We start from the raw sequence: 20,777 nt of genomic DNA, 5'->3' as shown, positions 1-20,777 counted from the left end.
TACAAATAAAACAGGAAAAACAACAAACAGGATAATGCTAAATTTAGACTATGACCTCGCCCTTAAAAGATGGATTTCTTGGCTATAAATGATAACAAATGCAAAACGCAGAGCCCAACATACAACAGATATAAAAAGCAAAGCTATTATCCGTAAAGAAATGGGGGGTTTTTCACATCTGGGGTATTTTGTATTCTTAGTAAATCGATTCCAGAGAGGCCAAAATACAGAGCAAAAGTGATACTAAGAATTCCAAGCTGTGAGTTCTCGCATTGATCTGTTAGGATTATTTTCTGGAGACCAAGACAGTAAAGAGACATCCACCTACACTTCAACTAAAGGCATCCACACATGGGGGAGAGGACTGTAATGCCCCGTACACACGGTCGGATTTTCCGATGGAAAATGTCCGATCGGAGCGTGTTGTCGGAAATTCTGACCGTGTGTAGGCTCCATCGGACATTTTTCATTGGATTTTCCGACACACAAAGTTGGAGAGCAGGAGATAAAATTTTCCGACAACAAAATCCGTTGTCGGAAATTCCGATCGTGTGTACACAAATCCGACGGACAAAGTGCCACGCATGCTCAGAATAAATAAAGAGATGAAAGCTATTGGCCACTGCCCCGTTTATAGTCCCAACATACGTGTTTTACGTCACCGCGTTCAGAACGATCGGATTTTCCGACAACTTTGTGTGACCGTGTGTATGCAAGACAAGTTTGAGCCAACATCCGTCGGAAAAAATCCTAGGATTTTGTTGTCGGAATGTCCGAACAAAGTCCGACCGTGTGTTTCATCTGGTTGGCATCTAACAACAGCATTTAGTGGTCAGAGATTTTTCGCAACACATAAATAGCAAGATACAGAGTCCCAGCAATAATGGGAAGATTTAACCTCCCATCATTCTTAATGAAAGACCTGTTCAGATATGGACACCCTAGAAAGTTGCCAAAGCTATAAAATAATCAATGCCCAGTCTGGCCAGTTTTGGCAAAAATTAGGTAATAATCCTTATTTCATCCTACGCCACCAGTATGCATCAAACATCCCTAGAGAGCCAGTTGAAGTTAAAATAGCATTTGGATGTACTGGAAATTTCCAGCTGATCAATATGGATAGTCTGGTATAAACCTGGGCTAGGCGTCCTGCAGCATCAGCATATAGACAGATAATGGTTGGATACTAAATTGTCTTGCCTCCCTCAAATTGAACAAAAACATAGAAAAGCAGGCTGTTTCTCTGCACAGTCATAAAATTGTCACAAGCAAGGGTTTTACTCCATGTCACGGATTACCTGATTGAACAGTACCAGTTGTAAAAATAAGCTCGTCCTTCAATAACAGAATATATCAACTGAACTTCAGCTTGGGGCAGGAGGCTGTGAAATGTATAGACATAATACCTAATGTTTCATATACATGCTAAATCCATAGACAAGAAGCCTCATATGTGCCTGTGAATACAGAAGCATACCATCGCTGGCTTCTGTGAAATTCTTCTCCCAGGCTTAAAAATGACTTTCAGGGAGCAGGGTTAATGAGAAATGGAAAAATAAAAAGTTAATTGTGCCTGACGCTTTGCAACATTCTTTGCACCCTCAAGTGGGAGCTTTAACCAAGCTCAGGTCTACTGGAAAACCAACAGCTACAATCAATAGTAGCTGTTGGCCTTGTGAAGACCCTATGCTGAAGAATTAACCCATTGCAACCAGCCCAGACAGATCCAAGACGATAGCTTGGAGCCAATTCCTGTTTTTCTTCAAATCCGTCAGCCAAAAATGCTTTCAGATTGTGGAAAGACAGCTGCAGTCTTGTACTATGGGCTCTCTAAAAGAAATGGTAAAGAAAAAAAAACACTGATTTACATTTTATATCACATTCTCCTAAGTAGTGGTGATGGATTTTCAATAAATTGCATAATAAAGAGGTTCCAGAATACTTCAGCAATGTACTACAGACAGCAGTGGTGAACGCCAACTACAAAAGTCATTCATATGACAAGATCCAGTCTGAGCGTCACCAAGCAATGTGCAGTAAACAACTTCATAAGTTCCACAAACAGGAATCTGCTAATGTGACTGATCAGTCCCCTCAAAAATGTTTCCCGGCTTTGCATTGCACAATGGCAGATGTTTCATGGTGACCTCTGAATTCAGCCTCCTAAAATTCCTCTTGTCCTTAGCTACCATCTGCCATCTTAAAAGCAACAATGCCAGAATAAGCCTTAGAAACACACAGTAATCAATACAGACAAAAAGCAGTCCAGACCATATTTACATTGGGATAAAGTCTGTCATGGGCCTTAAGGCACTGTGGGATAATTATAGCACAGATGGAAGTGGGTTGTCTCTGAAATTACTAGTAAACTTCACTCATACAGTAGCCCTAACAAAGACCATTTTTTTAGGAAAGAAGAGCCAACAAGACTATAAAACGGGTTCCAATGAAGTTGATCCATGGATCACATACACTGGTAAGGTAGCCATATCGGTAGCAGCAGAAGTTTTGTGAGCTGGGCTAACATCCAAGCCATGAATAAACCAAGAGCTAGTGGTACCTCAGTTAGTGGTTGCCATTTGTGAAAGCAAACCAATATCTAGCTTCTGGCTCTCTCAACATTTTAACCTCCCTGGCGGTATGATTATTTCGGATTTTAGGTGCTGAAAGCGGTACAATTATTTTTCATGGAAATTTGGCGTTTTATATTGTAGGTCTGTAAATCTTAACAATAACACACTTAAATCTGTCCAAACCAGAGTCTAGTAGATATCCCGGGTATGATAAAGTTTGAAACACAAAAACATAAATTATAATATAATAAATAAAAATAAATAATTTAAAAAAATTTAAAAAAATAGTAATAAAATAAATTTCCCCACAATTCACTATCGCTCAATTCTGCAAGTGTTCTAATTTACTATCGCTGTTTTCTAGCTGGTCTAAAGCCACTTTTGACGTAAAGGGACACTTTTTGGTTGCTATGGACAATCTCCAGTTTCCAGGCAGAAAGAACAGTGTATATCATGTAAAACTGCATGCAGGGCATGGGCCAGAGCACTGGGGACAAAAGGGATGTGAAATGATTTCATACAGTAATCTAATCTGTAAGATTACAGTACTGTATGTGTTATGATTTTGACAGTTTTTTGAATTTGCCGCCAGGCTCCGCCCCCGTGCGTCGCGCCGCTCGCAGGGAACGGAGCCTGGCACGGAGAGGCTTCGGAGGAGGACGGAGCCCTCGGACACTGCGGGGGACATCGCAGGATCCCGGGGACAAGGTAAGTAACGCCGCCCCAGGATCCTGCAATGCGATCCCGAGTGTGGCTCGGGGTTACCGCTAATGGTACTGAATTTTAACCCCGAGCCACACTCGGGAAAACCGCCAGGGAGGCTAATGGCTGAAGGCAATATATTTCATAGGCCTGATGCACTGCTATTGGTGGAAACTGTTCTGTACAGGGAACCAATATTCATCCATTTTTGAAGTAAACAATGTCAAGCCAAATGTCTTTAAACTAAGGCTATCTTGGAGGCCTAGTATATCTCTGAGGCCTAGGGTATGCTTATGGCCTTTTTATCGCAGTCATTTTGTGTTGTATTGATGGAAACCCATATATAACAAGGTGGAAGCTCATCTGACACAGCTAAACTTGTTGCTTTTTGTCAGGTGAACCTCCGCTCTTTTAGCTCAGAATGTCCAGTTTTTCAGCTACTTGTAATAAACATTTTCTTCAATGAACTGCAAAAAGCTACAGGAAAGCCCACAGCTCTACAGATACCTACGTGGAGGCCCATGACACTAGCAGAGACATTCAGGGATGCCCAAAACACTACTGAAACCTATAGGAGAGACCCAAGACACACTGCACAGGGCAACAGGGAGGCCCAAGACACCATGGAGGCCTTTTGGTGGCAGTGATTTTATGAGAGTGCAGGATTCTTTGGAGTCATGTTTCCCACTGAGTTCAGATTCCAGAAAGTACAAATAGAATTACAGCATTTTACTACTACCATAACATTTTGCCTTTTTTTTCCCCCAATCACAGAAACGTTCACTCTGTATTTTTCAAATTTATTATAAATCCCGACATTCCATAATCAACAACATGGTAAAATTTGCTTGCCACGTCTCACAAATCCTAAAAGCAACATCATCCCCCTCAACCTATTTTAAAAGCCATTTTACCATCGTCCCATGGCGCCCGCTTCCTCTAACTTGTTACACTGCAAGTAATGTTTACCGTGGGAAAGGAGCATTAAAAAGTAAGAGGGTCATGACTTTAATTAGCTTCACCTCCTTTGTCTCCAAGATTAATTGTAAAGTATTCAAGAGCTTGTCTTCGCTGTAAATGCTTCCAGGTGCTGCTGACTGACAACAGGGCAAAAACAATCCCAACCCCAAGAACGCTGTCCAGGTGTCAAGTGATACTACAAATCTTAGCCGAATTATATGACCGAAAAAAAACCCTTACCATCCAAAAAGAAAACCGCATTTAGTTGTTTTAGGTTAGTGGGCAACTGCAGTTAAAAGGGAGACACAATGATCATTCAGTTACAGTATAGCTAAAACAAAACTAACCATTGTTGGAGACTTGATATTTTTTGCAACATAACATTGACCCAAAGTATACCAAACCGTTTCCATTTCTCTAGGGACCATGTTTGACAATCACTTATTTCTCCAGAGGAAAGAAGTACAGTACACTTAAAAGCATGATAGTTTAATAGATCTGAACAAATTCAGCACTGTGCCTTGCTAGTTATTCAGCTGCCAGGGACAAGAAATAATGTATATCTATAAAAAGAGACGCTGTCTTTCCATTTGGGAAATACTACAACTGTACTCAGAATAGGGAAAACACCCCAGTCTCTCTTCTCCTCACCGCTGTGTTTCTTTTCATACACACTTCCAGATACTTTACAGCAGGACCGTGCTGTACAAAAGTGATGCTTTTAGGACCACTGGCAAAGGTTCAACCAGTTAAAGCGGTATTAAACCCAAAAGCAAAACATTATATTGCATCTTACCAATTCTTAGCTGTGATGGCTGCATTCGTTTTCTTTAAGCTTTCTTTCTTCTATTTTCACCTGGAGATCTGGCCAGTAAGTCTGTTGTCTTTCAAATAACAAGCCCTCCAGCAAATGTATCAGTAACAGAGATGAGACAAACCATTTAACATGGACAGGGGTGCCTACAATGATCATTTTTTATTTAGTGGCCAAGTGGTTATCACTTCCACATTGCAGCACTAGGGTCGCCGGTTCAAATCCCAAACCATGGCACCACCTGCCTGGAGTTTGCATGTTCTCCCTGTGCCTGCGTGGGTTTCCTCTCACACGCTAAAGACATGCTGAACGAGTTAATTTGATCCTGTCAAAATTGGCTCTAGCATGTGTATGTATGCGAGTTGCTGCTAGTCAACCTCTGTAAACAATATCCATGACTAGCATAGCCCACTGCTCGTGACATATGACAGACTGTCTTATAATTTTAGCTTTTTGACAGTGACCAGTATCTTCCTTTCTTGCTCCAATACCTGATTAAGGGTTTGATTGCTATTTCTTTACCAGCCGGTACTTTTTGGCAGTTATGTCATGAGTTTAAACTGAGTATAATGGTAGTCTTATAATGTCATTATGATGCCAGGGAGTGGGGTTAGGCCACAATTGTCTGCACCGATTGGTGGAGTTTGTTAATTACTTGTTGTTTTGCACTGCAATTTGTCACCTGCCTGACGAAGGAGCTCTGTGTGGCTCCGAAACTTTGCTGTATGTTTACTATATGACCACGAAAATAAAGCTTTGGACCCTTTTGAAGAATCTTCGGTGTGCCGATGATACTTATTTACTTTGTATGCGAATTAGGGACCTTAGATTGTAAAGCGCCTTGAGAGTAGGGACTGATGTGAATGTGCACTATATATCTGAAGCGCTGCATAAATTGACGGTGCTATAAAAAGTACCTGTAAATAAATGTATTCCTGTCAAACCTTTATCCCACAAGGGAGAAAAAAATGGTTTGCTGTAACTGCTTATAAAGTTGGCTTTAATATGTTAGTGTATTTAAATCTGCCATTACACTCAACGTTCCCTTCCCTCCCACATTAACAATGTTGCTGCCCCGTGTTCCTTCATCTAGAGTAGGGGCACACTAATACAGGAGGTGTGTTACTGGCCAGTTCACCATGGGAAAATGCCTTAAAAAAAAATGGAGCCACCACATCTAACGATTGGTAGGCTGCAATATATTACAATTTTGGTTGTGGTTTTGGGTGTAATACCCACTTTAAGAGAAGCAACAAAATAAGTATTTTTTTTTTATTTGTCACCAAATTTCAGTTATTCTTTAAGCTAACTGGTTTAAACATTTTTAGCAGAGCCAGTCATCTCTGTAACCTTCCAAACAACAGCTTATCGCTGCCTTGCATCTGCCAGAGACAAATTGAGCAGATGTAACCATGGTCCTGCACAGTTGTCACAAGGTCCAGAACACCTGCTTCCATAAAACCACACGCTCTCAGTTTAACCCACATAACGCCCCCCATGATCAGCCCTTTCCCTGTAACCAATCGACAGTGAGTCTCAGGACATTTTACCCAGAAAATCCACCTGGAGGGGAGTATCTTGTGGTTTCCTAACATCTGTTTCAGCAACTGGAAGGCAGCAATCAAACAGGCACAGAAGGGAAGTTAAGTAACATAAGAGGCTTAATTAGGCAGCCCAAGGGACTGAATATTACTACTAATATGGCTAATAACTACTGGTTTGGGCCAGTGTTAAACACTCATGAAGAAACAAGAGACTGGGTAAAAATGTAATTAGAGGGGGAGCAGGCTAAAATGGATCAGTGGGAAATAATTTTTGACAATTCAAACCTTTGCATGCTCACTATGCCTAGCTGTAATGCATGTTTAATTACCTATTAAAGTCACAGGTTTTTGGGGACAAATATTAGTTGCAGTAAAACAAAAGCTTGGTGTGTATTTTACTAATTAAAGGGTCGGAGATCTGCTCTTAAATTCCCAAGACTGCACACCTTCTGTGGCCATTATGAGGGGTTCTCAGTATCACTGCTGGATTTGTATTTATAATAGATTATGAAGAATACTAGAACACCCAAAACTCTGAGGTAGTCAGGAGGAGATCTAGAGATCTCTACTGACTCAGCCCAACAGGCACCATTGATTACTAACGTTTTTTTTTTTTTTTTTGCGTGAAATGACATTTAGCTTACTCTAAACTTATTTTATTTGTTAATGTGAAAGAAACCTATAAAATGGCTGAAGGGACAGCCATTCTTTATCACAGCCCCCACCGGACAGGGTAAGAGCTCCCATTCCCACACCAACTCCATTTTTGAGAACGGACAAGGGTCATCAGGTTCACGTCAAGACACACTGCATTTTCATCATGTCCCACGACCAGAAGTTGATGCCAAGGTCACCAAACCAAGATAAATCTCATGCAAGAGAGATACGTGCCACTAGGACAACTGTAGCTTGAAATGAACAGACTTGCTGAAGATACATCACTGGCTTGTTGAGGGCGTAGGCCTCAGCCTTAGGGACATTCCTGGTGGTTCTTGACCCAGGAGATAGGCATGATGAATGAATTCCTCGGAATTCAGCATACTGGCCCACGGTCAGGTCGCCATCAACAAGGTTCGAGTGGTTGATCACGGACAATAGATGGAAATTTACACTGAAATTATGAGATCACATTCTTTCTCCTGCTGCTGGGACACCAGGCGGAGAGAAAACTTCTGCAGAGGGCCATAGACTTTTAATGTTCAACAGGAAAAAAAAGTCTCAAACGAATATGATGAATTGGTTAGACGTTCCTAACTTGTCCACAAGGCTACGGCATGCTATATTTTAGAACAACATTCAAAGAGAGCAACAGCCCGAGGTAGAAGTTGAATAAGGATAACTGAAAGAGATAGTCACTGGTCACAAGACAAAACAACCAGTTGTCTCATTGAGGTTGTCAGACCTCACCCATTAGAGGTTTTTAGGGAACCTCTCCTCATGAAAATGCTAATAGCCTGGCTGCCATAATGAATTATTGGCTACAGTTCTTTCTCAGTCACTTATTCTGAACAAAATTGTAGACCTGGTGTCCCCACATTTATTTCATCCCACTGCCAACAACATGAAGGGCAATAACTTATTTTTATCTTTACTGAGATATATAGGTATTGCCATGGCTGAACTCTTTTTCCAAAAAAATATAGGCGTTGCCTGGCTGTTATCTTGATTCAACAATGTCAATACTTTAGGTCACTGACCAGGAATAAGCACTACAGCTTTTTATTTACTGTATGTTTATTTCTGGTTAGCAAAGTATGAAAGACTGCCAGCATTTTCATAAAGAGCTCAACAATCTTCGTTCCTCCCAAGACCTCGTGCTCTCTAGCTCCCTTGTCACCTCCCCATATGCTCGCCTCCAGGACGACTTCTGAGCCTCTCCCATCCTTTGGAATTCCCTATCCCAATCTGTCCAACTATCTCCTACTCTATCCACTTTTAGGCAATCCCTGAAAACTTCTTTTCAGAGAAGCCTATCCTGCCTTCACCAAACAACTGTACTTTTATTTTCTCCATCAGCTCATCCACCACAGGTATTACCTTTTGTATCACTTGACCCTCCCTTTTAGATTGTAAGCTCAAATGAGCAGGGCCCTCCGATTCCTCCTGTATTGAATTGTACTGCAACTTTACTGTTTGCCCTAATGTTGTAAAGTGCTGCGCAAACTGTTGGCGCTATATAAATCTTATATAATAATAACAACAACTGCTGTACTACAACAACACCCCTGTATTTCTCTCAGGACATGTCTCTTAAAGACGTGTCGGTGACCTAACTCAACATTTCTCCAGCCCTGCTTGACCTCCAAAAGCGCATATTAAAATAAATGCATAATTTTAATGCACACGTCCTAACACCTGTTGAACACAAACTGTGCAAATGAAGTGCGCCATTAACCATCCTACGAGACACTTAAAATGTATGAGGCTTTTTAATAAATAGCTTGGACTGAAACATTAGCTACTTCCTCTACAGCCTGCAGTGCCCTGGGGGTGCATGGTTTGCTCAAGCCACTGAACAAACCATTAGCGTCCTATGGCCTGTGAAAAATCCCACCTCTTTTCGATCGTTAAATTCTAGCAGACAGTAGGGCACAAATGGAGGGGGGGGGGGCTGGCCTAGAACAGTAACACTCCACTGAATGCCTGAACGACCTACCATACAGGTAAGCCATTTCTGAGTTTAGCTCTGACCTCAGAAATATGAAAGTCCCAACATATTCTGTTGAGCACAGGGCAACTTTTTACCCTCCCTAGCCGTTAAGGAACTACAAGTTACAGCATGTTTAGCTAACTGCCTTCCCAGATGAAGGAGATTTGCTTTTAAACAAAGCAGTTTTTTGTAATACGATCATAATTACATTTAGAAGTAAATGTTTAAATGTGGTATTTAAGCTGACTTGGGTGACAGATTGTCTCGTATGGTCATTCTAGCATTCATCTTGTGCAGCCGGCTGCCTAGCTCACGCAAATCCTCAAAAGTTATACTGGCTATTGTAAAAGACAAATGTGCTTATATAATGTATGCTAAAGCAAACTTCTAGTGTAGAACTTTCAGATCACCTGATTTCAAGCCTGGCCACCCACCCCTATGTCTGCCTGACATCATTCTGGTCTAGGCATATTATATATACTGTACACATACAGTGTATACTCAATTCTAACAAAGTAAGTGGTAAAAGAATGAAAAGAATGAAAGAAAAAAAAAAACAAAAAAAAACACGAGGGTAAAGGGCTGCTTTAATTTCTGAATCGCTTATAACCTTGCTTTGATTATCTAGTCTAATGCCAGGTACACAATGAGATTATCAGACGAATGATCATACCTTTTTTTGCAGGCTAATCTCATATCGAAAAGAAATGACAGAATAAAAATGCGGACGCATTACAATGTATTGTAGTATATTTGTATTGTATTTTCGAAAATGACAACTGTACTGATTAAAGGAAAATCATACAATCTGGTATACGAGGAACATTTTCTTGCTTGTCCCATCGAATAATATCAGATGAACTGTTGTGATCGGCTCTTGAAAGCTGTGTACTAACGATCAGATTATAGTAAGAAAGATTGATTCGAAAGCGATATTGTATGATTTTCTGTGCGCTATTTAAGCAACGCCTTTCATCATTTCAAGGTGGAGAGGTTGCATTGAGGATAACCATTTGACCCGGGGCTTAAAGCCTAGTACGTGGCTGAATGACAGGCTGCATCGGCCGGTTCAATAGAAACCTTCTGACATTCGGCCCATGTGTACGGCTGGGCCAGCTTCTGTCGAAGGGGCATGACTGATGTTCCGATCAGCGCTCTCAGCCAATGGCTGATGGGAGTGTTCTGGTATTCTGGTAGGGGATGGGGGGGGGGGGGGGGGGGGACGTCCCCCTGTCAGAACACAATAGCACAGCAAGGGGGGTTGCTGTACTAACATTGGACAGTTGGTACAGCGGCTCCTCCTAAGCTGTCAGTTTTTTTTTTCCTTCAGCCCGGCTGGGTTGAAAAAAAATAAAAAATAATGACTAGTGTGTACCAGGCTTAAGACTAGATTGTAAGTTCTAATGAGCAGGAACCTCTGATTCCTCCTGTATTGAATTGTCCTGTAACTGTACTGTCTGCCCTCATGTTGAAAAGTGCTGCGCAAACAGTTGGAGCTATATAAAATTGTGAATAATAATATTAACTAAATTTACTTTTTTTTCCCTTTAGCAGTGCTGCAGTGTTTGCATTGAGGAAGACTATGCATGCTCAGAAACAAAGAATAAATTACAATACAACACATTACATCAGTTGTATTCTGTCTTACGAGAATTTTCGTAAGTTGAATAACCTTCATTTTCGATATGAGACTAGAATGCAAAAAAAAAAAAAAAAAAAAGATGATCATTCGTCCGATATTCTAATCGTGTGTACGATGTTTAAAGTGTTTGTTAGACACTATCTCATCATTATATCATCCCCTCTGTCAGATAAAAATCTGTATCCTAGTGTATAAAAAATAAAAGCTGATTTCTACCCATTTTAACAGCATCTCCCAGCGATCGCGTGACTCCAGGCTTTCGGCTCTCCTTGTCTGATATCTCCAGTGGGTGGGGCCGAGATTCCTCCACTGACGTCAAGGGAGGAGAGGAGCAGAGAGCCGAGTCAAGTGATCACTGGAAGATGCTGTGAAAACAGGTAGAAATCTGCTTTTTTTTTTTAATATAAAGCACAGGCACTAGGATACAGCTTTTTACCTGACATAGGGGATGGTATAAAGATGAGATCGTTTTGAAGCAGCAGGGAGAGGAGCAGAGCAGTGGTAGTGAGAACTGGCAGGCAGGGAGGGGAGGGTGGAGGAGGGCAGAGGGAGACAGAGGAGAGATGCAGATAGCAGCGTATGATGGGGGCACCTACTCTGACCACGGTGTCGGGGCTCAGCAGCCATGATATATCATGGTCAGCATACAGAGGGGAAAGTATAAACTGGCAGGATCAGCCATGTATTTCAGGTGTTACAGAGGGCCAAATGACACAGCACAAACACTGTGCTGTATAACATGCTTTAAAGGAGCAGGATCCATATTTTATTTATTTTTTTGGATTGAACGCTTTAAGCCTAAAATGGCTGATAAGCTTCCTGTGCCTTTAAAAATATTAACTTCTGTACACAAACTTTGAGAGGCGTGTGTTGAAACCATTGATAGAACTTGGGGTTGACAGTAGATCATGGGTCTTTTCTGGGGAAAGGACAGGTACAGCAAGTAAATTACAAAGAGACAGCAGCCAAGCATTTCCAGACTCATATGAGGAGTCAATGTGGAGAAGGCACGCGGGGGGGGGGGGGGGGGGGGGGGGCGTCTATTAGGCTAATACACTACCCTTGTTGACAACAGCAGCCAAACAAAGAAGGTGGGAAGGATTGGTTTGACCAAACATCTGCTGCATCCAGAAATGACAAGACAGATGGACAGAGCCAAGTTGCACCTCTGCGGGGGGTCACCATTTGGAAATGCACGTTATTTCAGCAGGAGAGTGCAGAAGCATCAGCATAAAGCATTTTGAGGAGCGTATTTAAGGAAAGAAAAAAACTACAGATTCCTCAATAAGTGCAGAGTATGTCAGGAGTGGAGTAAAATAGTGGAAGAGCAGAGTGCTTCAGCAGTACAGGACATTTCAAAAATGAAAGCGTTAACCAGATATCCCATGGGGCTGCTAGTTACCATTTCCCGCTTTGTATTAAAGTTCATTCTCTCTTTCAGCTGCGTCTAAGCAATCTCTGCAGTGATGGTGGAGCGGGAATCTTCGTTCCCAAGTCTGGTATGTATTTCACTTGAATTTCTAATTGGATGTGCTGTGGAAATAATGGAACCTTTGTGGACAAACCAGAAAGCAACAGGTGACCTGGAGCCATGGCTACCAGCCAGCGTGGTGCGCTTTATCTAGCCCAGCTCAGATGCCACGCTATCAGCTCTGCCGCTTATCTGGCGCTGTGATGACAGAGACGCCAAAACTACAAATCAGGAAGGGAGACCTTCTGTCCCGAGAACTCAGAATACCAGAAATATTCTTTTATCCTCCGCTGTGAACCTTCTCTTCATGATCCCAGTCATCATCTACTCAACATTAACAAATGATACGCTTGTTTAATTGGTGCAATTAGTGTCACCGGTCTCCCGTTAAAGGAGATGGCTTCCAGGGGAAATGGCGGTGATACGCAGAAACATAGGGCGATAATTACACTTTTTAATTTTTTTTTCACCCGCGTCCCCCTGGGAAAAAAAAAATAAAAAAAAAAATCACTAGAAGAAAAATTGCTCTACTAGTTAGCATTACACAGTCCCGTACACTTGTGAGGACTCCTAGCAAAACATGAATCGGAACAGTTGTGTCATTCACATGCCTCTGGGGAACGAGGAACCATCTGCCTGCAGATTATGGGGGCACATGCTCACTTTGTCTTGGCGGGTTTGTTTTATTTTGTGCAGCTTGCCGTGGCTGCCTGGCTTATCCAGCTCCTAGCGACAAATTACAGTCAAAAAGTACACAAAAAATAAAAAGCCTCAAGAAGGGCCAAAATTGACTCATTTGGGTACAGCTGTCCCCAGCCTCCCGCTGCTTATTTTACTCTGTATTTTCAGTGTTTTGTCTCATTTTACAGCTTTCTAAAACGAGAAGCCCATTCAGGGTATTGACTGACCAAACAACCAATTAATACAACTTTACAGAATTCCCAAGGTTCTGGAGTAATACTTTCCTATGGAGAAAGCAGAGTTTTTTTAAGTTTGGTCATAGGGCACAGAATAGAGCCGCTAGCAGTTTGTAATGAAGCAAAAAGTTTGTGCAAAAAACTGCTTTATTGGGTCTTTAACAGTCATTTTATTATAACATTCTAAACTTAAATGGCAAAGGCACAGTAGGATTGTCACTGAAGTAATAGAAAGAAGGCTCAATGGCAGATTTCCTGACTCAACAATATCCATGTTGTTAATTGAATCTAAAAATGCCCAAACACCCCCTACTCTATCCTTCTGGAAGCACCTTGTCAACTCAGCTGCTGCTCTCTATAAAGCGACTTATTTGCCTCGGGGCTGTCCCCCAAAAAATTTGGAGGTGTGGATAAATTCAGACTCCACTAAAGATGATCAAGGAGATGGAGGGGTCGGACTTCCAATCTCATGGCAATAGTTGATTAGACCCTGGTTCGAGATGGACCTTTGAAGGTGGCCTCTGAATTTCTGTTTATCCGTGAGAGTAGTTAAGGAACTGCTAGGATCCTGGTAGACTGTCCTTGCGTACATGAGGGGGGCGAAATACTACTGTGATCTATTAGTTCTATTGTATTTTCCTTTTCTGGTGTAGACCTGAGCAACAGATTTATAGTTCACAATAGCTCTGTTTTGTTTGCTATTAGTAATGTGTTTCTGTACCTATAAGCCGGGGAATGCCCTGAGGCTATGTTTTATACTTTTTCTCTAAAAAGTTCTTAATAAAGAGAAGTTGTAAAAAAAAAAAAAAAAATAAAAATGCCCAAACACACTTCAGTCAGCTCTTTTCGATATTTTTAACACAGCCAAGAAAAAAAAAAACACTGTTAAGGACTTAATTCTGATGTGTTGTCGAGTGATAAAAAACAAAACAAAAAAAACAACCTTTTCCCTTTATTTTAATGCCATTTAAAAAATGATTTTAGTCTCTGGTATTATACATCCATTCCAGTGTGGGTTGATTGCATTTCCAAAGAAACTTCTAAAATGCCTATTGCCATTCACTCCTTAAAGGAGCCTTCCTAATAAAACACGAAAAAGAACCAGAAAAATCCAAAATGAAAAGCTATCTCGGCTGCTGCTTTATGCTCCTGAGTGTTCCTCCTGAAAATTAAACTCATCCTGTAGACAAGTTCATGTATGCAGTGGTTTATTCCTGCCATCTATAAGGCACTGAAAAAGTTTTTCTCCTAGAAAGGGACAAGACAGTCCAAAGCCAAAAGAAAAATTCTTGCCTAGCTTTTTAAAGAAAACCTACAGCGTGGCGATAAATGTTGGCAAAATTGCATTCTGGGATATCCCCCATGATTAGTCACATAGCGTTAATCTGTCTTGCCAAACAAAAGGGGCCAAATTTTCACCAAACCCCAGCTGTCTCTTTTTCAATGAAAGAAGGCGAGATTTACAGCGTCCAGCGTCCCTGCAGCAGGAGTGTTATTAAAAAAAAAAAAAACACCACACACAAGCTGCCTGAATTCATTAAGTGCACACAAAAGAGGTGCCAGGCTCTGTATGCCTCACTCCTCGCAGCTCTGAATAACTTACCATTGTTCAATAGGAAAGGCATGGAGGCAAGCTGCCGAAAGAGGAAACTTCAAGGGAGCCCCCTCCCCCACCTGCCTGGATACTCAGCCACTTGTATTGCTTAGATGACTTACAAAAATATATGGCTAGACTTACAAAGTCTAGCCATACACGGACAGATCGGTATTGATTTTGAATCTAGAAAAATTCCCACCTCTGCCCAACATTTTTGTGAATTAAAACATTTTCAGTTTTCCATGGAGGAGAATTAACCCCAATTAGCTGTACACATTTTCCGCACAATTTTTCTTAAAATAGGAGGGTTGTTCTGGTTTTATGAATTCATTCACTAGTCAACTAGTCACAACCAATCTGACCACCCCAAATAAACAAGCACCAAGATGGAATGTCCTAAAATTCTACGTTTTGCAGACTGCTTCAACTTTTGTCTTCAAACTTTTTTTTTTAGAACTGCGGTCGCCAACCGTGAGAAAATGTTGGTGGTCTCCAGGGGTTCTGCATGCATTGATAGCCAATGCCTTCTCCACAGTTCTGGCTCCTGTGAACTCAGAGGGAGGCGCCGGGAGTAGTGCAGAGAGCAGGAGGTGAAGAAGGAGGGGACTTCCAATGGCAGTGCTGATCACAGACTGTGGGAGGGAGCACGGAGCTTGATCACATGGCTGAATCAAGAGGAGAGATCCAATGATGAGCCTGTGTAAGGCAGCAGTGTGATGCAGAGTGCGGCGGGGGGGGGGGGTTAAGGGTGAGTCAGTGGGAATCAAAAAATTGTGAGTTTAGTGGACCGAAAGGTTGGCAACCACCGCTTTAAAATGTGGTCACCAGTCGATTGTGCAGCCACGATTGGTTTTCGTAACCCAGCAACACTTGGGCCAACAAGTGTAGGCATTGTAGCAGCATTTCTACTACACCTTCCTACATTGGGAATAGGCTAGCATTTACTGCACTAGAGACAGGCAAGCACCACAAGAGGCATAAATAGCACTTGTACAGTATGTGCAAATTATGTATGCCTTGAAAACACCACAAATTGTTTTTCAAACCACCACCAAATCTGCCTGAGAGTAACATGACAATAAAATTACATCAACCAACCTGCATTCTGTCCCGCTGGAGTCACACTTCCCATTGTTCAAACACGTTTCGCCAGGCTGTGTACACCTTAAACCTAAAAAAAAGGAAAAATATAAATTAGAAACATTTTACGTCATTTAAACATTTTTAGTTACAGCACATAGTCATGTGTTCTCTAATCAGCTGCCTCTTGTAAGGTTTTTGGTAATGGTCATGTCTAAAAATGTGACTTTTTCCTCTTTTTAATCTTGCTGTCAGCGGTTGGAAGATCTTCCGTCAAACATGGCGGCTAATGTTCAGGAACTGAACGAATATGGTTAAAATAAAAATTTACATCTGGATTTTTTTTTCGAACCATGGTATATGTGCAGTTTGGTCATCCTGGCTACCTTCATAGTATACAGTGTTTGTGGACATATACAGGTTCAGAATATAGGGACATTCAGTTTGCTTATAGCTGAAGCCTTGAGGTTGTTCACTCTAGGCAGCAACCCAAGGTGTGAACACAGCTCTACCAAATTTGCATAAAATTTCAGGATTGTAAGGAGCTCAGGTGTGAATGAGCTAGTAAACTGAAATAGACTTTTATCACCCTGAAACTTCTCACTAACATGCCAAGGGTATGCTACTTCCTGGAATGGTGAAACAAAACAACAAAGATAAAAAGAAGAGGAAGTGAATAATTGACCACCAGGCAGCCATGTTTTGGTTTGACGCCATGAAAATTTGTAGATTTGTCCACCTTTTTAGGTTTTCCCCATCAACTACTTTGATTTTCCACCCCATTCATTTCCAAACAGAAGTTAGCTCTTGAAGTCTACTTCGCATTCTCATGTCTGAAGCCACAAGGATGGAACCAGAAGTTTTGTTTTCAAACCACAGATGAAGTTGCTCAGATATACCTGTATGAAGAACACTATTGTACTGGAAATGTTATGGCACATGGGGGCTGAACACAACCATCAGAATAGAAGTTATATTTACAGAAAGTCCTCACGTGTTTGACCTGCCATGCTAAAACTTGAAGACCTGCAAGAGCTGGTTAGGCACAAGTTTTACAGTATACACAATGACCCATCTGTTGGCAGAGTGCCAGTAAAATGTAACCCAGTAGATACTCCAAATGGTCTCTGCTTGTATATGGCAATGCCAATAGACACCCAACATAGCTAAGATCACCCAATAACCACAGATAGCTGTACACACCTAAATCACTCACTGATACAACAAGGGGCAGAACTGGCCTCAGTCATTAGGGGTTAAGTCGATAGTCATTGTATTCCTTCATTTGATTTGCATTTGAAGCGCACATCGATAACTGCCCAGCAAAATACCATTACATTCCACCAATCAGTGCACATGGCATTTCAGAGGCTGTGTTTGACCCGCTTTCCGAGGCTCTGTATTTCTTTTGTTGCAGCATGTGTCAAGGTGTGCTTAACTGCAGGAAAAGCATAGCATTTTCATGTCAAACGCTGCATTTTTGTATTTGAATGGAAAACAGTGTGTTTGACTAGATTGTCATCACCATGACCCTTACACTTATGTTTATGTGGCACATGTACAGGGGGTCCCCGGGTTACAAACAAGTTAGGGACTGTAGGTTTGTTCTTAAGTTGAATCTGTTTGTAAGTCGGAACAGGTACATTTTTTAAGTGTAGCTCCAGCCAAAAAAACTATTTTTAAGCTTTTTGGATAGCATAGGGAAGGGTTAACACCCCTGTAACATTTGTTTTGCTGTGTGTTCCCCTGTTCAGAAGATTTCACCTCCCTTTCTGTCCCAATGACAATTGGATTTTGAAAATTTTGGGTTGTTGTGGAAACAAGGATTGGTGATAAAGCATCAGTGGAGGTACCTTTTCCCCATAATAGCTCTTACAGGAGTGAATTTCCCTTCCTAGGGGTAGATTTGCTCTTACTTCCTGTTATCTCCCTCCGTTTGTAAGTAGGAGTCGTTTGTAAGTCGGATGTTTGTAACTAGGGGACCCCCTGTATTGTGTAGATTAGGTGTCATATAATAGGGCTGTGGACAGTTCTTCCTTTTTTGACAAGTGATCTAGATGTTATTATAATCAACGCCCAATCTTGCACATGTGATCACTCATATACGTATGACTGCATCATATGCATAGTGAAAATGCCATCCCTTCCCTCTTCTTATGCATGGTGCAAAGTACTTCCAAACACTTGCAGAACTATTTCAAACAACACTGCTCATGGCTGACACCGATAAAAGTGTTGTGACATCACTAAGCAGAAATACAGCCATCGTATAGGCCACTTATCACAATAACAAATAAATTAACCAACCACATTGTTCTCAGGGCTGAAGCTCATTTGGGTTGGAATTTGTGTGTTCATTTCCTATTACTAGGCTGACCTACACCAGATTTTCATCTGGAGGATCAACATTACCTTCTAAAACTGTGCAGTTTTTGGTTGAACTAGATGGACTTGTGTCTTTTTTCAACCCAACTATGTAACTATGCAAGTTTAAATGACTACCTAAACAATCCATTTAATTACCCTCAATGCGGTAGACATTCACATACTACAGAGCTGTTGGAATTGTTTTTTTTTCGATCTGACAGATGAAAATCTGTATTTGACTTCTTAGAGCATGGGTGCTCAACCTGTGCCCCTCCAGCTGTTGCGACTTGTAGTTCTGCAACAGCTGGAGGTCTACAGGTTGAGCACCCATGCCTTAGAGCTACCTACAGACACAGACACCAACATTCCTAGTAATATGACCATGATTGGTCTTTTTGAGGGATTTTAGTCTTGGGTCTGTAGGTACATTTATCCCTGGGATAAGGCTTAGGGTTGTTCAAATGTTTTGACGTGCGTAATGGAGCTATACAAAAATGCACGGTATGATTAAAAAAAAGAAATATTGCCTTGCATTCAGATTGTCTGTGGCTACTTTTAGAAGATAAGGCCTATATCTTTGGTGCCTTGACAATCTGTCCTGAAGTGCCCATCACAAAGGGGTGGGGGAGGGGGCAGGGCACGAGCAGCCACCCCCCCATTTCCCTCTAGGCTACTCCTGAGAAAATGCAACAGCTGCACAGCGAGTCCCATTCTTCACCACCAACAAAGGAGAGGAATCAGAGCTGGTCATTGTGAACTGTGAAACACACCTCTCCGGCATATTGTTCAGCACAGGGCAAGTATTCACGTCCACCTCCCCTGTCACCTAATACCTGCCACAGCGAGATGGGGGGGTGTAATGACCCCCTGCTATGTGAACACACTGCCTCCTATGTCTGCCTTCTGTGGAAGGGGGCATCAAAGAGGGAACCTGCCTGAGCAGGAATAAATCCCGCCACAAACGTTTCCTTGTTGGCTGACAACTTTTTAAACTTTCGGAAGCATTAAAAGGCATCTTTAATCAAGTCATTCATTAAAAAAAAAAAATAAAAAAAACACAACAGGTACAGAATAATTTGGGTCTAATTAAAAGCAGGCCTGTGATGGCAATACTGAGATTAGCAACTCATGACCTGACACCCTATGTGCATGCAGTGCTTTTTTTCAGCTGGAATGCGGGGAACGCTGTTCTGGCACCTCCAGTACTGAATGTATGCAAGGAGTGCTGGGGTGTGCTGAAGGGTCTACTCATGCTGACTGCTGGGGGGGGATCTATTGTAGCTAGAAGGGGTCCATTTTTGCACGGCGGGAGGGGGGATGGGTTGGGCCTATTGGGGGAGCTATTGTTGTTGGGGATGGGTGTAAGGTTACTGGGGGGGGGGGGGGTCAGTTGTTGCTTGAAAAGATCTACTGTTGAGAGAGGGGTTTAATGTTGTGCTGGGAGATTTTTTTGATGCTGATGATCCATTCGGGGGGGGGGGGGGGCTGTTCCTTCAGAGGGCATGCACCAGTAAAGTCATTGGCTGCATGTAAAGTAAATATCTCCTAAACGGTGCATGTTTAGGAGATATTTACACTACCTTATTGTAGGCTTACCTATAGGTAAAAGTCAGAGATGGGAGTTTGCTCCCACTTTAACAAATTCCATACAAATTCCTTGTCAAAAAAAAAAAAAAAGATTGGTTCTGTATTCTCTATAATAGGGTAGTACTGGGAGCTGGGCAAGGGGTGGAACCAAGGAACGGTCCTCGGAGGTGGGTAAGGGGCAGAGAAAAGGGGGAGTTCCTGCACCTATTTAAAAAAAAAAAAAGCCATGTGTGCATGTGTCCATCCTACTTCCACTACATCACGGTTCCTGCATGGTATCACAACAGAAATGTTTAACCAGTTTAGACTTGCTCAGTGATAAGATGTTTAGAAAATGAAGTGACTTTAGCTTTTAGCATTTGGGGATTAAATTTTTTTAATCCACAAAAACATTGTTTGCAGCCAGATAAAATGTCAATGGCAATTAACCCAAACCTTTATTTTTGTGTTTTTCAAAAACAAAGCTAAATGAATAAGTGCATTGATAAAATGAAATGCTAATTAACATTCAACCAATATGAAGATTCTGTTAAAGTGATTTATGCTCAAACGTTTTCAAAGTAGTGTATAATCTGATTTCACGTGATAATCTGGCTGTCTGCCACAAATGGAAGATCTGCTTGGATCTCAGAATGTGTGTAGAAGGTCGGTCAGTCATTTTGAAACAGCAGTTAACCGTCTACAGTCAGACAACTTGAAAAAAGAAAATGCAGCTGGTTTTCGCAAGCTTGCAGATTACAGATCTTGCAGGAACAGATAAAAAAGGAAGGAAGGTATATATGCTTGATTTCACTTCTCTCGTCATGAAAGAGGCCAGAACAGACCGGAATCAAAAGGGTAAAATGAGGTACCATGGAGACCACAGGCAAGGGC

General features: G+C 41.7%; 1 protein-coding gene across 1 annotated transcript in view; it reads right to left on the bottom strand.

Annotated features, from left to right (window-relative positions):
* NOTCH1 (notch receptor 1) overlaps positions 1-20,777 on the bottom strand; it is an 86,914-nt gene that overhangs the window by 58,138 nt on the left and 7,999 nt on the right. The window contains exon 2 of the mRNA XM_073599615.1: positions 15,969-16,041. Coding sequence (XP_073455716.1) covers positions 15,969-16,041 — 73 coding nt within the window. The remainder of the gene's footprint in view (positions 1-15,968; positions 16,042-20,777) is intronic.

This window comes from Aquarana catesbeiana, linkage group LG09, assembly GCF_042186555.1.
Source record: "Aquarana catesbeiana isolate 2022-GZ linkage group LG09, ASM4218655v1, whole genome shotgun sequence".
Lineage (NCBI taxonomy): Eukaryota > Metazoa > Chordata > Amphibia > Anura > Ranidae > Aquarana > Aquarana catesbeiana.
Note: the sequence above shows the minus strand (reverse complement) of the source record. Positions and strands in the feature narration are given on the sequence as shown.